The 20153-nt window shown below is 41.3% G+C and overlaps 2 protein-coding genes across 5 annotated transcripts in view; one reads left to right on the top strand and one right to left on the bottom strand.

Annotated features, from left to right (window-relative positions):
- The window catches only part of SIK3 (SIK family kinase 3), a 247560-nt gene that overhangs the window by 48828 nt on the left and 178579 nt on the right, over positions 1 to 20153 (bottom strand). For all 4 annotated transcript variants that reach the window (XM_081239455.1, XM_081239457.1, XM_081239454.1 and 1 more), the window contains exons 5-6: positions 2849 to 2973; positions 2181 to 2304 (exon numbers count right to left, since the gene is read on the bottom strand). In XM_081239455.1, the coding sequence (XP_081095581.1) occupies positions 2181 to 2304; positions 2849 to 2973 (249 nt within the window). The remainder of the gene's footprint in view (positions 1 to 2180; positions 2305 to 2848; positions 2974 to 20153) is intronic.
- On the top strand, positions 7700 to 9252 carry LOC308619618 (src substrate cortactin-like). Its single transcript, XM_081238620.1, has one exon. The coding sequence runs from the start codon at positions 7824 to 7826 to the stop codon at positions 9051 to 9053; it is 1230 nt and encodes a 409-aa protein (XP_081094746.1). The 5' UTR covers positions 7700 to 7823; the 3' UTR covers positions 9054 to 9252.

Genomic DNA, 20153 nt, shown 5'->3' with positions numbered 1-20153 from the left:
GTATCACTAGCCCACCACTCCCAACTAAGCTACAGTCCTATATTCAACTGTCTATACAATATCTCAACTTAGATGTCTAATGGGCATCTCAAACTAACACATATAAAATATCTCTCCATTCCCATCTCTGTTAGCAGTAAATCCATCCTTCCAGTTGCTCAAGCCAAAACCCCTGGATTATTAATAATTACTTTTTCTCTCACATCAAATCCCACATATATGTTGTTGGAGCCAGACTGCCTAGGCTCAAATTGTAGTTTAGTCACTTAGTAGCTGTGTTATCTTGGGAAAATTGCTAAACATCTCCTGGCTTCAGTTTTATCACCTATAAAATGGGGGTAATAAATAGTCCCATGTATCTTACAGGGTTGTTAAAGTAATTAAATGAGTTAATGTTTGCAAAATGCTTGAAACAGAGTCTGCCACACAGTACATACTATCTCTCTGTCTCTCTTTTTAAATATTTATGTATTCACCTATTTGTTTAGGCTGCACCAGGTCTTAGTTGTGGCATGAGGGATCTTCGCTGCAGCATGCGAACTCTTAGTTGCGGCATGCGGGATCTAGTTCCCCGACCAGGGATCGAACCTGGGTCCCCTGCATTGGGAGCATGGAGTCTTACTCACTGGACCACCAGGGAAGCCCCTGTATTATCTCTTGAATCTGACGACTTCTTACCATCCCCACCTCTACACCCCAGTCTGGGAACTAGCCACCAATATCTCTCATCTGGATTATTGCAAAAGTCTCCTACTAACTGGTCTCCCTCCTTCAGCCCTTGAACCTTTCAACCAACAGAGCTGCCAAAGTGATTTTTTTTAAAAAACAAAAGTCACTGTAAAGTTCTTTAGATATTTTTGCATGTTTGAAAATATTCATAATAAAAGTTAGAAAAAAACGAAAAGTCAGATAATATCATTCCTCTGTTAAAATCCTCTGATCCTTTGCATTTTACTCAGAGTGAAAAAGGCCTTAACACTGACTGACTAAGCCCTCAGAGTGAGCTCTCTGTTGCCTCTCTGATGGCATCTCTCCTGTCCCCTCACTCATTCCTTTCCAGCACAGAGGTTTCCATCCTGTTCCTTAGACACCCAGTCATGCTCCCTCACTGGGGCCTTTCTACCTGCCGTCCCCTCAGCCTGGAAAGCTCTTCCTCAGACTGCACGGCTCACGCCCTTGCCTTCTTCAAGCCTTCGCTGAAATGTTGACTTCTCAGTGAAGGGGTTCCCTGACACACCTTTCCAAATAACCACCCACCCACCATCCCTAACACCCTTTCTCTATTTTATTTTTCTCACAGCTTTTTTCTAATATGCATTTCAGAAATAAAATTTCTGAAATGTATTCTAGATGCAATTCTCATTTATTCTAAAACGTAATTCCCACGTGCTTATACTGTGTTGCCAACCCAGTGGACATACACTCTGTATGTTGTTCCTTAAAGTGAAATCATGGTTAAGCAAAACTAAATAGATTGCTTACAGCATTGTCTCCAAAATGTTCTTTTCTTAAGTGCACATAGATGGTGATGAAACACTGTAGATTCTGGGTGTCTGGTGTCTGTCTACAGTGTTAAATTCTTCTAAGAGCTACTTACCCTATTGTCCACTCATTTAAAAAGTACTTTTTGAGTCTGGGGGATAAATGTCATAGAAGCAGGAAATGTAGCAGCAGCAAGATTAAGATGCAAAGCCTGCTTTATCCTTGGAATTTATTACCACATCTCAATGGGGCCCCAGTAAATAGAAATATCATCCTGAAAAAGGGTGAGAGATGAGGTGAAGGCAAGGGTGAAACTACTACAACTGCTGCTACTATGCGATGGACCTATTAACTTTACACACATCATTTAATTTAGTTCTCATAGTGGTAGCCCTCACAGAACTGTCAGCCATTTATTGATGAGGAAACTGAAGCTCAGAAAGACTTAGTAATCTGCCACACCACACTGGTAGTCCTATGTAGAGCCCAGAGCCAAACTCAGGAGGGTTATCTGATGCCAAAGCCTAGATGCTCTGTTCCCACAGAACCTTGCCTCTGGAGGTGTCAATTCAGCAAACTGGAGCCAAAAAAGGTGGTTAAATGGGCAATTTATACTCTGTCACTCAATTCCTGGGATAACTTTGCATGTCTAATGTTCCATGAACCCAGTCATAGCTGTGTGATGGCAACTCCCTTACCTGTGGACATAAAAAATGGGATGCGGAACTTTCCACTCAACACCCGGGCCCGCAGATTCTGCAGTGTGCTCCCATCAAATGGCAGGGCACCACACACAAGCACATAGAGGACGACTCCGAGGCTCTGCATCCCAAACAGAGAGTACGTACAATTAATCACATCAGAGGAGACAAAAAAAGGCCATTATAGTATGTGTATGAAGATAATGGTGAGTCATGCACGAGATAATGGAACAAACTTTTTCTTCTTTTTTTATGAGAAATAATATGGGGCACTGTCAAGGCCAATCATCTTTAGAATAGTCAGCATTCTTCTTTGCTTCCAGACATTACTTTTTGGGAACATAACTAGAATTTCTCTTAGTACTCATCCTAGGGAGAAGGCAAGTGGCAACAACAGAAAGAATTTCTGTTCTTGACAAGGGTACCCATCCAAGCTTGCCCTAGGGACTTTTTTTTTTTTTTTTTTGCAGATGCAAAGGGGGAGGTTGAACTCTGTGGCTCAGTCCATAAGACAAAGGTTGAAGAACAGACTGTACAAAGAATTGGGGATTCAAAGAACAGGTGATCAATTCTAGTGCAGTACTACGTGTTGTCCAGGATGAGGACAGCTGTCATCAATCAAGGGTAACTAATGCTATGGGGTATAAGAGGAGGCAGTCACATACCCAGATGTCCACTTTGGGCCCGTCATATTCCTTTCCTTCAAAGAGTTCAGGTGCAGCATAGGGAGGGCTGCCACACCAGGTCTTTAGCAGCTGCCCGGGAGTGAAGAGGTTACTGAAGCCAAAATCTAGAAAGACAAATGGATATAACTCACGTTATCTTTACCCAGTGAATACTAGTTTCTAGTCAATAGAATAAAGGTTCTGGATCCTTAAGTCTGAATATCAAACACAAAAAGAGAACCTTTAGAAATTATATAACCAGCCGCTTAAATTTAAAGTAATAGTGAAATAGAGATACAGATGGGCTGGAATGCAAAAGACACATGGTTAACTAAAAGTAAATATGATTGGTTTATGTCAGCAAAACCAGCACCGTTTCCTTCATAAATCTGGACTGAGTGAGGTAAGTGGTATTTATTTCTTTAAGAACAAAAATAAAATTGGATAATGATTGATATTAAGACCACATCAGAATCGGTAAATACATGTTAAGTCTACTCACCTGGACCCAGGGTTTTCAGATTACTTTTACTTCTTATGACAGACACATTTATGACCACTAGAGATATAGTGAACTTAAAAATTAGACAAAGTAACTTTAGTATCATGAAGGTGGCTTATTCAAAATAAAGAATATGCAACTTATTTATAAACAAACCACGAACACTTAACATTTTAACTTCAACTCCTTTTGTGCTTCAACTTCCCCCCTTCATTTCTCCCCCTCCCATTGTCTGAAGAGAGAGTTGCCGGGAGATAGGAGGGGTGCGGTTTGGGGAGGAATACTAAGAAAATGAACAAGGATGGCAGGCCAAGGATAGAGTCTCGCTGACCTATAAATACTTTTATGCACATAGATATTTAGATGAACAACGTGCAGGTATGACAGGCTAGAGCCCCCTCCTGCCCCCAGGCCTACCACGTTCCCATAGTCCCAGCAGCTGAAGACCCTGGGCACCTCCCTACTCTCGGAAACTCTCCTCCCTTTCCTAGTTTTACTCTCGTTGGCAACTCTGCCTCCTTTTGCTATTTGCTTTTCTTCTTCCTACCTTCTCCAGAAGGTGTTTTCTAGTAAAGCATGTGCTGATTTTGACTATCGCTCCTTGCCCTGTATCTTCTCAGGGCCAGCTCTTCTGGTCCCACAGCTTCCCCTCTCATTTGTTTGGTAGTGATTCTCCAAATTTATATCTTTGGCCCTGGTACCATGCTTAAGTTCCTGACATGAACTTCCAGCACTTGCCTGGGAAGAAACATCTCAAACTCCCCATTTTCCAAAATCAAATCTGCTCTTCCAGCCATGTTCCCATGTTCATTCACGGCACTACCTTCGCGTCACCAGGAGCACTGGCGTCTTCATTCCTTGCTCCTTCTCATCTCCATTTCAGACTGGAGGTACAGCTTTCACTGCTGCTACCCTGTAAGTGTGTCTTGAACCTACCTCCTTCTCTCCATTTCCATTCCTCCTACCTCAGTTCATGCTCTTATTATCTCTGACCTCGACTGATGCTCTTGCTTACTACCCTCTGTTTCATTTCCCTCTAAGCCACCCATTCATAGCACAGTGAACGGGACACCAATCACATCGTGCTGCCTCCTTGCTCAAAAACATTCGGTGGCTCCCTTCTGCTTACAGAACAGGCTAGCTCTCTTAGCGTTGTCACTTAAGGTCCTCATGACCCAGCTCCACCCAACCTTTCCAACTCACTCCTAGCCATTCTAGCATCACTAGACTATGCACAGCTTGTGCTTATGTGCCTCTCTTATGCTACTTACTCTCTGTGCCATGCTTTTTCCCTTCCTTGCCACATTTGAAAGAGCTCTCATTTTCAAGGCCCAGTCAAATATTACTTCCTGTATGAAGCCTTAACTGACTCGGGCCACAAAATACCATGCCAGTGGCTTCCTCCTCTGTGCTTCCATGGCCCTTGGCTTATCCCTCTACAGCCCAATTACAACTCTGCCTCATGCTATACTTAGTTGTATTATGTGTTTATATCCTCCACTAGTTAGTAAATGGGAGGGATATCGTTTTATTTATCTTAGTCTCCACACAGTGTTTTCAAACATAGCAGGGACTCAAGAAAGGGTCACTAAATTAAACTTCAATAAAACTGCAATAAAATCACCGGGCCAATCCTCTTGTCACCTCCTGGCTACTGGAGCCTTTTCATACTGACTGGCAGCTGGCCAGCTACTAGAGCCTCTACCTCCCAGCCAGCCCTCCTAAGGTTGTAAAAAACTTAATGACCACAAGGGGCTTAGAGGTCAGAGCCATCATCAGAATCACTATAGCTACTTCAAGGAGAGAAATCCAATACTCTCGTTCATCAATGCAAATAAATGTCTCTTCTGCCAAGTCTTCCTGAATCTCCTATAAGAAATGTCCTCCACCTACCATCTCTGCACTCCCTTCTTACTTTGTATTCCTCCTTTATTTGGGGTATTTACATATATAAATATCCTATTCTTCTAGCTCCTTAAAAATATCCTGTCTCTCTAGTAGAGGTCTACCCCCTCTCTCCCTAGTTCCTTAAAAATACCTGTTTCATCTCTGACTCTCTCACATTACCTAGCATACTGTTTAATTTAAACACAGTAGGTACTTAACAAATGTTGACTATGAATGCAACTGCAATTAAAGCCCTACCAACTAACCTACAACTTTTGAAACCCAGTACTTTTAATTTATAAGTTAAAGTCTGCATGCACTGAAATCTGTTTTTCTTAAGAGACTGGGGATAGGTTGCTAAAAATCCCAGCAAATGAGATTCAGCAGAGCAGGTATCTTTGGGAATTATCTAGAAACAGGGCTCTTGATATATCTTCTAATTGGTTGGCAAAGACCTTCACCAGGTCCTTTCCCACGACTAGCCTTCTCTGAACAGCAAGGAAGACATGCTGATGGAGTCTGTAATAACTAATGGACTCTGACACTGGTGTGACCGGATAGCAAAGTCCAGAAGAGTCATGGAGTATTCTGCTTGTGTTTTGAATGAAGAATGCAACAGGGCAGGCAATGAATTAAAACCACTTGATTTTAAAACTTCCTAATAAGCAGCTTAAAGTATATAGGAAATCTGTCATTTTGAACAATGAATGCTCTATCTACAATTAGTAACCTTTCTATGCTTTTACTCGGTCGGGCAGGAGAAGGCACAGACTTAATGGCACGAACTTGTTTTTTAGTCTACCAAACAGGAAGTCTTTACAAAGGAAACAATATTAAAGGAAACCATCTTCAGTGATGGTTATAGGCTTAGATTGCTATTAGGTGCTTATATGAGAAATGAGTGTGCAGGAATGAATGACATGATCAGGGCCTGACATCTAGAGATGCCACATCGGGGGAAACACCTGCTTCCAGAGCATGTTACAGCCACACAGCTGCCTTCAACAGCTAGACCCAATGACCGACAGCAAGATTTCAGTAAGGTTCAGCAAGAAACCCCCCACCAGCAGCTCGCTCCTATTTACTATTACAGAAAGCAAAAACCCTTTAGTCTTGTAAACCTGTCACGGGGTCTCCTCTAATCATTCCAAGCATTGCTCTTACTCCTAACCCTAAAGTGTTGCACATTTAAGCAAAATTTATTTCGCCATGCTTGCTATGACACTTGTTGGAATGGACTTGTTCATCTTCTTTTGGCTCAGTAAGCTGAGCCAAACGTCTTTCAGTCTTTACTAAAGCTTCTTATTCCTAATGTCTCTTTCACGGTCTCCACGTTCCTCCATTATCTTCACTCATGTATTTAACATGTATTTCTGGAACCCTTCCAATCAGTAGAGCAATGTGTTGGTTCCTATGAAAGAACCAAAGGCAGAAAAGATATGTTCCTATGGAAGGACTCAAAAAGAAAGCAGAACTTAAGTTGAGTGGACTGGAGCTGGAGAAGCAGAGGGGGATATGGAAAGGATTTTCTAAGTGGTGGCTGGGCAAAAGCAGAGTAAAGGCAGATCACTTGGAACTAGTGTGCTAAGTTGAAGCAACAATAAAGAAACTGCCCTGGGTATGATGTAGGGTTCACCAGAGGTATATGGCAAAAAATAACATTACACAGTAGCAACAGGCCAGACAAAATATAGCTTTAAATGATAGAACAAGGACCCTGGATTTCACCATGTGGACTTTTCTTTCTCTCCTTTTCTTCTATTTTCCCCAAATTTATGAATTTTATTAGATTTCAGATATAAAGAATTTGATTATGAATTAATTATAATCTTTGGTTCCTGGCACACTCTCACCATTGCTCCACATGTAGTCTGCTTTTATTTAGACTTTTTTCTATAGCCTTATTATATAAAATTCACCCATTTAAAGTGTACTTGCAGTGGTTTTTAGTGTATTCATAGAGTTGTACACCATTACCTCAATCAATTTTAGAACATTTTCATCAACCTAAAAAGAAACCCTGTATCAATTAGCAGTCACTCTCCATTTCTCCCCCCTCAACTTTCCTACCAATGCCTCCACCCTAGACAATCACTAATCAACTTTCTGTCTCTATGGATTTGACTATTCTGGACATTTCATATAAAAGGAATCATACAATATGTGGTCTTTTGTGACTGGCTTCTTTCAATCAGCATAGTGTTTTCAAGGTTCATACACATTGTAGCATCTATCACTAGTTCATTCTTTTTTAATTGCTGAATAATATTCCATGGTAAGGACACACCACATTTTATGTATCCATTCATCAGTTGATGGATATTTAGGTTGATTCTTTTTTTTTTTTGGTACTATGAATAATGTTGCTATGAACATTCACATAAGTTTTTTTGTAGATGTATGTTTTCATTTCTCTTGGGTATATACCTAGTAGTGGAACTGCTGGGTCAGTAAGAGACCCAGCAGAGGGTCTTACCAGCAGAGAATGTGTTTCAAGAACACCAGACCCTCAAGGAGAAGGAGCTCGAAACGGGACCCAAAGCCTCGCACGGCTACGGAGGGAAGTTTGGTGTGGAGCAGGACAGAATGGACAAATCAGCTGTCGGCCATGAGTATCAGTCGAAGCTTTCCAAGCACTACTCGCAGGTCGACTCTGTCCAGGGGTTTGGAGGCAAGTTTGATGTCCAGGTGGACAGAGTTGATCAGTCTGCTGTGGGCTTTGAGTACCAGGGGAAAACTGAGAAACACGCCTCGCAGAAAGACTACTCGAGCGGCTTCGGCGGCAAGTTCGGCGTGCAGTCTGACCGCGTGGACAAGAGCACCGTGGGCTTCGACTACCAGGGCAAGACGGAGAAGCACGGGTCGCAGAGAGCTTACTCCAAAGGTTTTGGTGGCAAATACGGCATCGACAAGGACAAGGTGGACAAGAGCGCGGTTGGCTTTGAGTATCAGGGCAGAACCGAGAAGCACGAGTCCCAGAAAGACTACGTGAAAGGCTTTGGAGGGAAGTTCGGTGTGCAGACAGACAGACAGGACAAGTGTGCCCTTGGCTGGGATCACCAGGAGAAGCTGCATCTGCACGAATCCCAAAAAGACTACTCCAGAGGCTTCGGTGGGAAGTACGGGGTGCAGAAGGACCGGATGGATAAGAACGCTTCCACCTTTGAGGACGTTGCCACGGTGGCCTCCACTTACCAGAAGACTGTCCCTGTCGAAGCAGTGAGCAGCAAAACCAGTAACATCAGAGCTAACTTTGAAAACCTGGCGAGGGAGAAGGAGCACGAGGACAGGCGGAAGGCGGAGGCAGAGGCGGAGCGGGCGCAGAGGATGGCGAAGCAGCAGCGGGAACAGGAGGCGGCGCGCAGGCAGCCGGACGAGCAAGCCCGGGCCCAGAAGCCCACGCCCCCCGCGTCGCCCACGCCCCAGCTGGCCCAGGAGAGGCCGCCTTCGAGCCCCGTCTACGAGGCCGCGTCTCCGATCCAGGCGGAGCCGAGCTACACCGGTGAGCCTGAGCCGGTGTACAGCACGGAGGCCACCGAGTACCAGGAGGCCTATGCCCCGGAGGCGGTCTACGAAAGCACAGAGGCCCCGGGCCACTACCAAGCAGAGGAGGGCGCCTACGGGGACTATGAGAACGACCTGGGGATCACAGCCGTCGCCCTCTACGACTACCAGGCTGCGGGCCATGATGAGATCTCCTTCGACCCCGACGACATCATCACCAACATCGAGATGATTGACGATGGCTGGTGGCGCGGGCTGTGCAAGGGCAGGTACGGGCTCTTCCCCGCCAACTACGTGGAGCTGCGGCAGTAGGTAGCTGGCCACGCCCTCGCTGTAGCTGGCCACGCCCTCGCCGTCTGTGGCCACGCCTGCCTTCTGTTGTTTTCTTCAGGGTGCCGAGGGGAGTATGCATACTGCTTTTATATTTAATACTTTTGCTGATGCTTTTGAAAATGTTTACGCCACAGAACTTGCTAATATATTGTAATCATGCTCAAAAAAAAAAATGGTAAGTCCATGTTTGGTCTTCTCAGGAACTGCACAAACCGTTATCTGAAGTGGCCGCAACACTTTACATTCCCATCAACAATGTACAAGAGTTCCAATTTATCCACATCCTTCCCAACACTTTTTTAAAATTTTTGGCTGCATTGGGTCTTCGTTGCTGCAGGCGAGCTTTCTCTAGCTGTGGTGAGCGGGGGCTACTCTTCGTTGAGGTGTGCGGGCTTCTCACTGTGGTGGCTTCTCTTGTGGAGCACAGGCTCTAGGCCTGCGGGCTTCAGTAGTTGTGGCGCGCGGACTTTAGAGCGTAGGCTCAGTAGCTGTGGCGCACGGGCTTAGCTGCTCCGAGGCATGTGGGATCTTCCTGGACCAGGGCTCAAACCTGTGTCCCCTGTGTTGGCAGGCAGATTCTCAATCACTGTGCCATGAGGGAAGCCCCTTCCCAACACCTATTACTATCTTTTTATATTTTTAAAATTACAGCTATCCTGGGTGGGGGACTGGTTTTAATTTACATTTCCCTGATGGCTAATGATGTCGAGCATCATTTCATGTGCTAATTGGCCATTTGTATATCTTCTTTGGACAAATGTCTATTCAAATCTTTTGCCCAACGTGGGCCTCTCACTGCTGTGGCCTCTCCAGTTGTGGAGCACAGGCTCAGCGGCCATGGCTCACGGGCCCAGCTGCTCCGCAGCATGTGGGATCTTTCCGGACCGGGGCACGAACCCGTGTCCTCTGCATCGGCAGGCGGACTCTCAACCACTGCGCCACCAGGGAAGCCCCCTTTTGCCCATTTTTAAATTGGGTTAACTTTTTATTATTGAGTTGTAAGAGTTATTTATATTCCCTGAATACAAGTCTGTTGATATGATTTGCAAATATTTTCTCCCATTCCGTGGATGACACTTTCTTGATAGTGTCCTTTGATGCACAAAAGTTTTCAATTTTGATGAAGTCCAATTTATCTAGATTTTCTTTTGTAACTTATGCTCTCGGTGTCGTATCTGAGAAATCATTGCCTAACCCAAAGTCACAAAGATTTACCCCTATGCTTTCTTCTAGAAGTAGTTACTTATTTTTCGTTATGCAGTGAGCACCCCTGAACCCACCACCCAAATAGAAAACTGCTATCTTAATAATTACATCTAATCATAAGCACTACCCATTCCATCCCCTGTCCTCTTCCAACCATTGATTTTCAACCCTGTGTGTACATCAGAATCACCAATGTATTTAAGTTAATGCACAAACCTTACTTCAGACCTACTGGATCTCCTGGAAATAATTTAGACATCTAAATGTAAACAGATAAAACAACTCTTTCCGAAGAGGTTTGAGAACCACTCTTACAGAGATGAGTCGTTAGAACTTCTGGTACGGGCAGATGCAGTAAAATTAACCTGAAAGTAAGACTAGATTAAGTGTGACATGAAGTGGAAGGCCTGTGAGAAAGTAGAAATAGTGAAAATGAGAAAGACAACTCAAAAATTATTTTGAAAAAAGACTGGACAGTACTTGAGGACAGATAATAATACATGGGATGAAAAGGAGTGAAAAGTAGAGAGTAGTTGATTTGGGAAGAAAAAAAATTTTTTTTGGTCATGGATTGAGTTTAAGAAGGTGAGAAGAAATTCAAGTGAACATGTTCTGATGAAATGAGTTGTAGTAATGAACGGATAAAAGTTTTTTGAAAGAATAAGTGGAGAAAAAAGGATGGCTGGGAATCAAGGCTTAGAAAACACCCATAGGTACTTCCTATGCTATAGGTGCAGGAATAAAAAGAAAAAGGAGCAAAAGGGAGAGAGAAATATATCATTATAATAAGAAAGCTGAGAGAGGAGAAAAACATTTCAGAGAAGGAAGAGGTGGTCTGCAGCATCCATATACTGTCATCCAAGTACTATGCAACTTTTATCTGAGGGAAAACTATATCACATGTAATTACTCAAGACTAGAAGTGGTATAATTTCCCCTCAGAATTTTTGTTAGTTAATCTGTCTTAATGCTAAGTCATAGGAATGAACTACGAACATAACCTAGATTCATTCTGAATCATCCAGAATGTCACACTACGAATGAAATAAGGCCTTTCTTACTAAGTTGGATGACAACCAATAAATAATAATTCTGAACTATGAGTAAATTTGTTCAGGGTACTTAGAAACGAGCAATGTGGCCACGCAGCTGAGTGGCAAGGACCCTGGAGAGCCAAGGATACGGGGCTGCCCTGAGTCGTCTCTCTCAGTGCCACAGTTTTCCCATTTGTGCAGCACTTTGAATTCTGTGGGATAAACAGCCATTTTTCAAGGGACACTCTGTCAAGTGCTGTGTTATAGTACCATGTATTTATTATCTCATTGCGATGAGCGTTATTTTTGTTTTACGTCTGGGAAAGTGAGGGTCATTAAGTAACATGTTCAAATTTAAAGTTAAAAAAAAAAAACCCCAAAACTTACTAAGAACAAGGCCCAGCCTATAATGCCAGCCTGGATGCCCTCAAAGCCCACATCCACACTGTGCTTTCAGCATCAGGTATATGTTTATATTGAGGTAAATGTACATCCCATAACTATTTTTATACAACTTCCAAATTCCTTAGTTATTATATTCTACTGTTTTTCATCTTCTTCTTGACTGCCAACCCTTTGTTCTGCTTATGTAATTCCCAAAGGCATACAGGGCTTGAGACATACTGCTTCTTTACAAGTTGCTTTAAAAACGGTGCACTGAAAAGAAGAGTAGGCACTGTATATCACTGAGGAAAGGATGAATTTCTCAGTAAATGGCATAGGTACATCTGATTTTCCATATGGGAAAAAATTAAATAGGACACCTTCCTCACATCATATCCGAAAATTAATTCCAGGTGGATCACAGACTTAATGTAAAAGGTAAAACTACAAAGTTTTTTATAAAACAATAAAGGAGACTATCTTTATAGCCTCAGGGGATGGAAGAATTTCTTAAACAAGAAACAAAAGCACAAATCATAAAGGAAAAGATGGTATAGTTGGTCACATTAAAATTATACTAAAATGTCTAGGCCAGGAAGCACATGAGAAGCTGCTCAACATCACTAATTATTAGAGGAATGCAAATCAAAACTACAATGAGGTATCACCTCACACCAGTTAGAATAGGCATCATCAGAAAATCTACAAACGACAAATGCTGGAGAGGGTGTGGAGAAAAGGGAACCCTCTTGCACTGTTGGTGGGAATGTAAATTGATACAGCCACTATGGAGAACAGTATGGAGGTTCCTTAAAAAACTAAAAACAGAATTACCATATGACCCAGCAATCCCACTACTGGGCATATACCCAGAGAAAACCATAATTCAAAAAGACACATGCACCCCAATGTTCATAGCAGCAATATTTACAACAGCCAGGTCATGGAAGCAACCTAAATGTCCATCGACAGATGAATGGATAAAGAAGATGTGGCACATATATACAATGGAATATTACTCAGCCATAAAAAAGAACGAAATTGGGTCATTTTTAGAGACGTGGATGGACCTAGAGACTGTCATACAGAGTGAAGTAAGTCAGAAGGAGAAAAACAAGTATTGTATATTAACGCATATATGTAGAATCTAGAAAAATGGTACAGATGAACCCGTTTGCAAGGCAGAAATAGAGATACAGACATAGAGAACAAACGTACAGACACTAAGGCGGGAAAGTGGGGCGGGGGGTGGGAAGAATTGGGATATTGGGACTGACATATATACACTAATATGTATAAAACAGATAACTAATAAGAACCTGCTGTATAAAAATAAATAATAGAAATAAAAAAATAAAGTCTGTCTTGCTCATAACAAAATTATACTAAAATGTCTATTCATTGAAAGATATTTTAAAGAGAGTGAAATGAGAAATCACAAAATGAGAGAAGCTATTTGTAACCCATAAAAAAAAGGACTCAGGCTTCCCTGGTGGCGCAGTGGTTGAGAGTCCGCCTGCCGATTCAGGGGACACAGGTTCATGCCCCGGTCCGGGAAGATCCCACATGCCGCAGAGCGGCTGGGCCCGTGAGCCATGGCCGCTGAGCCTGCGCATCCGGAGCCTGTACTCCCCAACGGGAGAGGCCACAACAGTGAGAGGCCTGCATACCGCTAAATAAATAAATAAATAAATAAATAAAACAAAAGACTCATATCCTTATTATTGAAACAAAAACTCTTATAAACCGGTAAGACAGACAACCCAGTAGAAAAATGGGCAAAAGACTTACTTAAGCAGACACTTCACAAAAAAGGCCAAAGACATGAAAAGGAGTTCAATCTCATTCTTAAAGACAAAATTAAAAACTAAAACCACAATGAGATAACCATTACACACTCACCAAACTGACAAAAATTATAATGTGTAATAATACCCAGCACTACACACTACTATACAGAAAGTGGATAGCTAATAGGGACCTACAGTATAGCACAGGGAACTCTACTCAATGCTCTGTAATGGCCAATATGGGAAAAGAATCTGAAGGGGAGTGGATATGTGTATATGTATAGTTGAATCACTTTGCTGTACAGCAGAAACTAACACAGCATTGTAAATCAACTATACTCCAATAACAAAATTTAAAGAGAATACACAGCACTGGTGAAGACATGCAGGAATGGGAACCGTCACAAAAACTGACACACCAGTTTAGCATCACCCAGTAAAATCTGAAAACAGACATACAGTACAACCTAGCAACTTTACTCCTGGGTTTATACTCTTACATGTTTAAGAGTATACTCTTACACGTTTAAGAATGCACATTAATGTTTAAGAATGCAATGTTCATTGCAATTGTTAGTAAGAGCTCCAAACTAAAAGCAATCCAAATATCCATCAATGGATAAAATGGAAAAAAAACTTGTGGTATACTTCTGTCATAGAACACTAGACAGAAATAACTGCGTCACAACTACTGAAGCCCGCACGCCTAGAGCCCCTGCTCTGCAACTAGAGAAGCCACCGCAATAAGAAGCCTGCACACTGCAACAAAGAGTAGCCCTGCTCACTGCAACTAGAGAGAGCCCACGCACAGCAACGAAGACCCAATGCAGACAAAAATAAATAAATTTTAAAAAATGGTCCATATCAAAAAATTAATAATAAAAAATAAAAAGGGATAAAGGTATGAGAACTCAGAGCTGCCCTTAGAGAACAGCGAAGAGGGTAGGAACTGGGAGTTATTTGCTGAAACAGGAATCCCAGTGAAGTTTTTGTTGAAAACAGCAATAATCCTATTTGAAGAAGAGCAAACTATGAAGATGTGATATATAATGATAGAGTTTAGAGTTGTAGTTAAAAACAATTTAAAAGTAGTAAATATTTTAATGATATATAATTGCTGTCATAATATAACAGCAATTAGGTATAAATGGTAAGCAGTTCACTTCATTAAAAATATTAGTATCAGTGTTATACTAATAAAATAACTACTTCTCAGTAACTCATATTAAGAGACAAAGATGGCATACATTATGTTATGGTCTGAATGTGCCCCCAAAATTCACATGTTGAAATCCTAACCCCCAAGGTGATGGCATTAGAAGGTGGGAGCTTTGGGAATCGATTAGGTCATGAGGGTGGAACCCTCACGAGTGGGATTAGTGCCTTATAAAGGAGGCTCCAGAGAGACCTCTAGCCCCTGCCATCATGTGAGGACACACTGAGCAGGCACTAGCTATGAACCAGGAAGAGGGCCCTCACCAGAAGGCAGTCATGCTGGTGCCTTGAGCTTAGATCTCCCAGCCTGGAACTGTGAGCAATAAACTTCTGTTGTTTATAAGCCACCTAGTCTGTGGTATTTTATTATTGCAGCCCGAATGGACTAAGACGCCTTACTCATAGTTTAAAAATCAATTTTTGTCTATACTGTCACTGTCTCCCCTAACTGAACAAGAGCTGCTATCAAAGGACAACACTAAAGAGACTTAGATTTTCCTTCGTTTCCTTCCATATGTCTAACTTAAGATAAACAGGCTTGATATACTAGCAAATCAAAAAACATGGACGGCCAGAAGCGAGGGGAGAGAAAAAACTCCAAAAAATTGGATAGTAAAAAACAGAACAAAACAAAAGAAAAAAACAAAAAAAAGCCATGTAGGTAACTGAGAGTTAACCTAATCTTGGCAAATCTTTCTGATAAATAATCTTAACTCTCCCCTAACTAGAGGATATTTTTTTTTCTGCTTATAACATTTTAATTATTCAAATCCCAGAGGTAAGAAGCCAGTGGATGGACAGAGCCTAAACATGTCTTTATCACCTCAGGCACTCTGTATTCAGCCACTATTTTCTTTTAGCTTTCCCGAACTACCGTCCTAAGGAATATTAAAGTGCTGCATGGCCCCAGCTCATGTCAGCCCAGGATGGTTCTAACCAGGGGGCACAAGTAAAATAAACTACGGCATCACAAGCTCACACAGCGGCATCACAAGGCGAAGGATGGAGAACGCTGGTGCAGTACAAAGGTAAACGCAGAAGCAGGGCAACGTCCACAAGAATAAAAAACGAGAACAAGAACAACAAAAATAACACAGAAACTTAAGGCACAGAAGAGGACAGATTCAGTGCATGTTCAAAATGATAAGTGTATAAACTCTGTAGTTTTGAAGTGTACTGATAATGTCAAAGAAAGGAAAGGGGGGAGTAAACACCACAGCCTTATCAAGAATTTCTTTGCTCTTACAACAATATGGGAGAGATTAAGTAAATTATGTTATATCTATTTGATATGCAATCATTAAAAATGATTACATGGAGCAGCATAGGGAAAATATTTGACATACCATAAAGGATAAAAACTACATGTCAAATTGTACACACAGTGACTCTAATTATAAAAAACATGCATAGAACAAAAAGAAATGCGTTCAAAATGATAATGATAAGTTTTGGAGGTGAGATTCCAGTTTGAGTACTTAAAAATCTTTTGTTGTTGTTTAAATTTCCTATAGTATGCTTATATTATTGCTTTTTAGTCTGTATTAAAAATTTTTGTTTTAAAAATAAAGACTTGAATAATAAGAACTGAAAAACTGAGCAGTTAGTTTCAGAAAATTCTCAGGTACAAAGATGCCATAAAGATCCTTTATATCCCTTCCTCTTTATTTATTAGCAACAGGAAAAAAATTATGACCTACAGAATCTACATTAAAATGATGAATATTCTAGGCTTCCCTGGTGGCGCAGTGGTTGAGAGTCTGCCTGCCGATGCAGGGGACACGGGTTCGTGCCCCAGTCCGGGAAGATCCCACATACTGCGGAGCGGCTGGGCCCGTGAGCCATGGCTGCTGAGCCTGCGCGTCCAGAGCCTGTGCTCCGCAACGGGAGAGGCCACAACAGTGAGAGGCCCGCGTGCCGCAAAAAAAAAAAAAAAAAAAATAGAAACCAGAAGCAAAATGATGAATATTCTAAAGAGTTACAGAAGGAAAGGGAGAAACAAGAGAAGAAACTGGTTGAAGTGAATACTCACACCCACACAACAGAAGCCTTATGGGTGGAGTTGTTCTCTTCATGTGGCCTATGGTCATTTATTTCTCCACTCTTAAGTGGCTCCTAACATAATTTAAGTCTCTTTTCCAACCCCCAACACCCTGGTTGGTTAGCATTTGTCTGCAGGCTAGAATGGTATCTTACATCCCCTTAATACAGAGCAGCAGACTTTAATTGGAACCATATGTTTGTCTTCTAGGGATGGTTTAAATACCAGAGCTTTACTATCCATTTTGAGACTTGAAATCCTTTGTTCTAGGCAAGATCAGGAGCCTGGGGTTATACGCGGCAGTGATACTGCAGCCCTAAAAGTTAAGTGTATCAACAACTGGGTATGTCTATGCGGTAAGGGGAAAGAGGGAACGGGTGGCACGAATTTAAAAATTAGGACAACTGCGGGGGGGCTTCCTTGGTGGCGCAGTGGTTGAGAGTCCGCCTGCCGATGCAGGGGACGCGGGTTCGTGCCCCGGTCTGGGAAGATCCCACATGCTGCGGAGCGGCTGGGCCCGTGAGCCATGGCCGCTGAGCCTGCACGTCCGGAGCCTGTGCTCCGTAACGGGAGAGGCCACAGCAGTGAGAGGCCCACATACCGCAAAAAAAAAAAAAAAAAATTAGGACAACTGCAACAGGAAATTTTCTTACTTGGTCCACCACCTCAGAGTAATACCCTTGACTTCTTTTTTGGCTGACCAAGGAGCAACCCGAAGCAGATATAACAGATTAGGCGCAGCCTGCAGCCAGTTCCAAATGTTCACAGTGTCTGTGAAGGTAATACAGTAGTACAGCTACAAGTGGCAGCCAACCCCTCCAGGAGTAACTTGTGCTTCATTTCACTTCCTCGCTGTGATAAGTAAGCAGCTTGGAAGTACGGGGCAGAGGAAAAACGTGAAGTGGGAAAATAATTATTTATCCTAAATAAACCACCTCACCAGAAAATACTGAGACAAGATCCTTCCTGTTTTAAAATCTGAAAGCTTCTGAGGACTCATAACCCCAATGCTGCACTTGCAATTAAAGACAAAGATCAAGAATAGAAATAATTTAGGGCCCTGATTAACTTCTCAGTGGACTAATAAGTACGGGGTGTGGGCCACAAGCTGTCAGGTATTCTAGCTAGAAATGACTTGACGAATCAAAGATCAAGACCTGTAAAAGAACACTTTATAAACAGGATTTAGACCGTTATATGGACTGTTAAGATAGAACATGACATGGAAGAGGAACTAACCTTCCTTTTCCTACACAATATTACTAGCCTAGAAATCATGTGACCCAAGAGCTTTATTTGGATTTGAACACAAGAGTCAACTGTGTGAATCTCAAAAATATTGGTAGTGACAAAGGATGAGTTTCAAAGTTCCCAGGAGTCTCAATATTAGTTTGCTCTTAAAAATGGGTCCGGGAAGTCCTGAAGTGTTTAGCAATCCCTTCAACCTCTGGCTGAACTTCCTAACTAGGAGCTAATAGAGAAGTAATGCCAAAAACTACTGACTCACAGCCTGAGCATTTATACTCAAGAGAAATTCCTTCATGGGAGAAAAAAAAAAAAAATCAAGTAATCAGCTTATTTGAGAAGGGGGGCATTTGGTTTAGTTTAAGAAACCAGGGGAGGTCAGAACTGGAGGAGGGGAGAGATAATATTCAGGAGGTTCAAAGAATATATGTACCTTCTTGGTCACGTGTTAGGTATTAGAGGACCATTCTGTTGCAGCTCCTACTATCGCACCATATATGGGGCTCTTCCACAGCTATCACTTAATCTTAGCAATCTCCTGACCCTCCACAACTTCTGAGCATCGTGTATCATACAGCATGATGACTACCTCCGTGGAAAATGAAAGTTTAAAAACAAAAATGCTGGAGCAGCATTACATTGCTATTTTCAATGAATGACATGTATTTGCCCCCAAAGTTTTAAAAATATCTTAACAGTTAGGATCACTTAACTCAGCTATTTTTAAATGAGGTAATAAATGAATCCCCTCCACTCTATCATAGATAGCACTACCCCAGCCCTTCTCATGAAAGGCAAAAACCCCTCGCCAACATGGGATCTTTTCATAAAACTCAGTACTGAGTAGATGTATAAAGGAAAAGGTTATAATAAGACCTTTTCTATAAGACCTACAAACAATATTCACTGGAATTCTTGAAAACATTAATGCATACTATTGCAATTATGATTCTAAAGTGATTCATATCACTTACAAAAATAATAGTCCAATCATTCAATCAGGTAAGTTTCTAATCCTGATAGGTGAGCACACTATACAAATTTTTAGTGTGCCTTTTATAGACCATAATGAATCAAGGTCCCCTTAACTTCTCAACAGAAACTAAAGATACCAAATGGAAATACAGTATATAGGTATAACAATAATATTTTCCAAATTAAAAATTAAGGTATATGGTCTGATAAGCAGAAGGCTACTTTTGGAGAAAAGAAGGTGTGATCACATATAAGATTCTCAGTTGTCAACTAGAAACTAAGCAGGCAAGAAAATACCATCTTAGGTTAAAGCTAACAGAATAGAATAAACATAACTCAAATGAGAGGAAACATCTGAACAGTAACCCACCTAAAAGGTAAGGTGTAAATATGCTAATAGGAGTAGGATACGCCCCAAGTTTTTTAGGGACCATTAATGCATCAAGGGGCAAACAACATAATCACACATCTAATTATATAATTATATGCATAAATTGAGTTTTAAGCAAAAGTTTAGGGGCAATTGGTATATAATAGAGGAGAAGGGCTTTCCTGACAAAGAGTCTATCAAGAGCTCAGAGAATCCCTCAATCTGATTAAAAAGATAAAGGTCATATTTGGACTAGAATGTAAAGAAAACTAACCTATTTAATTGTACAAGTACCCGGTATTTTCCAACTTTTTTGACTCTCAAACTTCTTTCAAAGGAATATATTATCCTAAAAACCTTGCAAGAAAGAAATTTTAAAAATAACTTTGTCATTTTTGTGTGATTTATGATAAAGAAGTAATTTAAGTAAAATATTTTATATTAGTACATTATTAAAATTGACTTAAAAGTTCACTATAAATAATATTTATATTTATCAACAAAATGAAAAGGCAACCTACTGAACAGGAGAAAATATTTGCAAATCATATACCTGATGAGGGGTTAATATCCAAAATACATAAAAAACTCATACAACTCAGTAGCAAAAAAACAATTCAATTTTTTAAATGGACAGAAGATCTGAATAGACATTTTTCCAAAGAAGACATACAGATGGCCAACAGGTACATGAAAAGATGTTCAATATCACTAAACACCAGGGAAATGCAAATCAAAACACCTGTTAGAATGGCTATTACCAAAAAGACAAGAAATAACAAGTATTGGTGAGGGTGTGGAGGAACGGGAACCCTTGTG

Source organism: Mesoplodon bidens, assembly GCF_964165515.1.
Source record: "Mesoplodon bidens genome assembly, chromosome: 7".
Lineage (NCBI taxonomy): Eukaryota > Metazoa > Chordata > Mammalia > Artiodactyla > Ziphiidae > Mesoplodon > Mesoplodon bidens.
Note: the sequence above shows the minus strand (reverse complement) of the source record. Positions and strands in the feature narration are given on the sequence as shown.